We start from the raw sequence: 3,064 nt of genomic DNA, 5'->3' as shown, positions 1-3,064 counted from the left end.
CTGCCGCGATGCCCTCCGCGTGAGGCAACATCTCCAGGGCCTCAATTTCTCTGCCTACCAGGAGCAAGAAGTTCAAGAACTTTCTCATCTCCTGGTGCAGCTGCGATTCCTGTTAACAGAAAAATTAATAATATATGTATTAAGTCCAGAAGGAGGAGCAAGACATTATAATTGATTGTTAATATTTTACCTTGTTGGCGAAAAAATTCTGGCCCAGGTACGCCATGAATTTAATGATAAAATCCATGGGTACCTGGAGACGTTCCACCAGGCCCCAGTACCTGGTGAAGTCCTCCCCAACCCTTTCTACCTCCCCCAGCCGCCACTCCTCCATTCTCATATCATCCTCCTCCCACTCCCGTCTCAGGTCAAGATCTGGGAAAATGTAAACTTCAAGTTTCACTGAAACATAGAACACAATCGTTAATTATTATAATTCACTGATGACACGATGAAATTCCCTAAAAAATTTTTCACTTTCACGACACTTACTTATTGCTTCGCTTTCGTTATTTGTACTGACGAAGCGAGGCGTCAAGACAACGTTGGGCCAGTCGCCACATGATCCCCCACTCTTTCGCTATCTCTCTCAGTCGCTCAAGCGTCTGAGCCTCAAAAAGTTGCCTGTCTTACTCTGGGTGTCTGGCGCGTAAACTGTAAATGTTTACATCTGGTGGATGGAGCATTGACAGAGATTTCAAGTGGAGAAAAATATTCTTTATTCAATACATATATATGCCTAGATATCTTTGCAGAATAATATTACAGAGTTTTCGAAGTATAGATTATTACAATAATATTTTCCAATTTTTTTTTTTAGTTGAACATTTCAATTTTATTAATTTAAAAAAAAAAATATCAGAACGCAAGTCATAAAATTTTTCATTGGTTAATCGTGAGATGGTAGAAGACACGTTTTAAAAATAATTCTCCCTCGGAAATTACAACTGAAACAGACAAAAAATAAAAGAAATTAATAATTGAGTTAGCAGATTAATAAGATGGTAGAATTTTGTTATTAAGTTACCTCTGGATAGATTTTAATATTGGTTGACAATCGGTTGGGATGTTTAAATGATCCCATTGGTCGAAAGTAAATATTTCCATGAGGACAGAAGATCAGCTTGGCTCGAACATCTCCCATTGTGACAAAAGTTCCACCAACTTTATAATGACGATTAATGATTTCTCTCAGCTTTTTCATCATAGCTCTTTCAGACATCACACCTTCCCATTCTTCGGGCACGAAAATTCGAACAGGTTCCATATCATCATTATCATCATCATCTGCTGGTGGACAGGCAGCTTCCTCCACTCGAACAAATGGTTCTGTGTCATCCGCTGAATTGGGTGGTGCAGTCTCAACATTCACTGGAATCACTGGTGCTACGTCTGATATAGTAGAGTCAGGTGGATCCATCTCCATTGAATTAGAGTCCTCAGGTGCTGGGCTCTCCGGAGAGTCTACAAGTCCTTTCTCCTCTGGTGCTGGGCTCTCTGGAGACTCGGGGTCCGGGCTTGCTGGAGAGTCCACAGTCGGCTTCTCCACAGCTGCTGGACTCTCTGGACACTCGGGGTCCGGGCTTGCCGGAGAGTCTACAGTCGGCTTCTCTACAGCTGCTGGACTCTCTGGAGACTCGGGGTCCGGGCTTGCGGGAGAGTCTACCATCCCCTTCCCCACAGGTGCTGAACTCTCTGGCGAATCATCCACGTTTTCACTGACATCAGGTGAGATGGTGTCGGGATCTAATGGGGTAGGAGCATCTCAAGCATTATCATCATCATCACTGTCTGTAAAGTTTCCAATCTCTGGCTCTCCATTTGACGAGCTGATCGATTCAATTGCATCCCATTGCAAATCTCGCTTCATCCTCTCCGAAGTTTCCAACTTTTGAATAAATTGACGAATTGTGATTACTTCACAAGTTGAAATTCTATTACTTGTTGGTTGGTCAGCATCCACAGACATCACAAAGGTAGAGCACTTTAACACTCACGTCACAGAATCAAAATGAGCTCTCCACTGGGGAGGAGATATCTTATAAGCTATAAGGATCTCATTTACCCAGCGAGAGATCCCCCCCCCCCCTCCAATCACATTTTTTTTTTCATCATGCAGCCGGAGAACTTGGAATCTATAAAAATGTCAGCACCAGTCCATCTGAATGAATATTGTATTAATATTAAGAATACGTGACTGGGCGGGTGAGGTTCAATTGTATGAAAAGATGTTTACTGAGAAATTCAATGGAAAAAAATTCTGAAAATTCTCAACGGTTTCAGCTTTCTCAGTATCGAGAGGCCATAAAGTCGGATAGGTATTTTTTGAACTAACATTATGAAAACGTGACCAAGTTGGTGTCCCCACGCCCTCGAACATTCTGGAGATGTGTACACAATCCACCCAAGCTAGTCAGTGGTAGTTGATTGCTAGAGGATTGAGCAACATTCACAGTTACTCTTACAATATGGCAGTGGTCATTGATATTGAAGGTTTCAAAAATTTTGGCAACGAATTTGTTGTAAAAGAATTCGCAATTTCCGCGCTAGAACTTGATGGTGATGGAAAGTTCGTGCATATGGCAGTTTTAGTGGATCCACCACATAAATGGGATGAATTGCTTCCCAAGTACAAAGAAGTGAATCAGTGGCTGTCACGTCACTACCATGGGCTACATTGGAACACTCCTGGAGATATCAAATACGAGACATTGAGTGAATATGTGAATAATATTCTGAAAAATGTTTCACACATTTACGTCCAAGGTGCAGAGAAGAAGAACTGGCTACAGCAAATTCTCCAGAATGAAGTACCAATTGAGGATTTTAATGACTTCGGCAGCCCTGATATGGCGCCTCTGGAAGGTGAGGGTGTTTCGAAGTGTGTCTACCATCACAGTCTTTTTGATGGTAGTCCTACCCAATACCATTGCCCCCTTGAACATGTGCAACGTCTGAAAAAATGGTTCACCAAGTACAACGCGGGGTCTCTAGAGAAATCCTTGAAGAAATTTTGTGAAACTCAGCATTTGAATGCACTGACCACTCAGGAAATTGCATTCCT

General features: G+C 42.2%; 1 protein-coding gene across 1 annotated transcript; it reads right to left on the bottom strand.

Annotated features, from left to right (window-relative positions):
• Positions 1–920: 920 nt before the first annotated feature.
• LOC105272720 (predicted GPI-anchored protein 58) lies at positions 921–1,969 on the bottom strand. Its single transcript, XM_011314943.1, has 3 exons — positions 1,942–1,969; positions 1,028–1,746; positions 921–947 (listed from the first exon to the last, which is right to left on the bottom strand). The coding sequence occupies exons 1-3, from the start codon at positions 1,967–1,969 to the stop codon at positions 942–944; spliced, it is 753 nt and encodes a 250-aa protein (XP_011313245.1). The 3' UTR covers positions 921–941.
• Between the last annotated feature and the right edge of the window lie 1,095 nt (positions 1,970–3,064).

Source organism: Fopius arisanus, unplaced genomic scaffold, assembly GCF_000806365.1.
Source record: "Fopius arisanus strain USDA-PBARC FA_bdor unplaced genomic scaffold, ASM80636v1 scaffold00245, whole genome shotgun sequence".
In the NCBI taxonomy this organism is placed as follows: domain Eukaryota; kingdom Metazoa; phylum Arthropoda; class Insecta; order Hymenoptera; family Braconidae; genus Fopius; species Fopius arisanus.
Note: the sequence above shows the minus strand (reverse complement) of the source record. Positions and strands in the feature narration are given on the sequence as shown.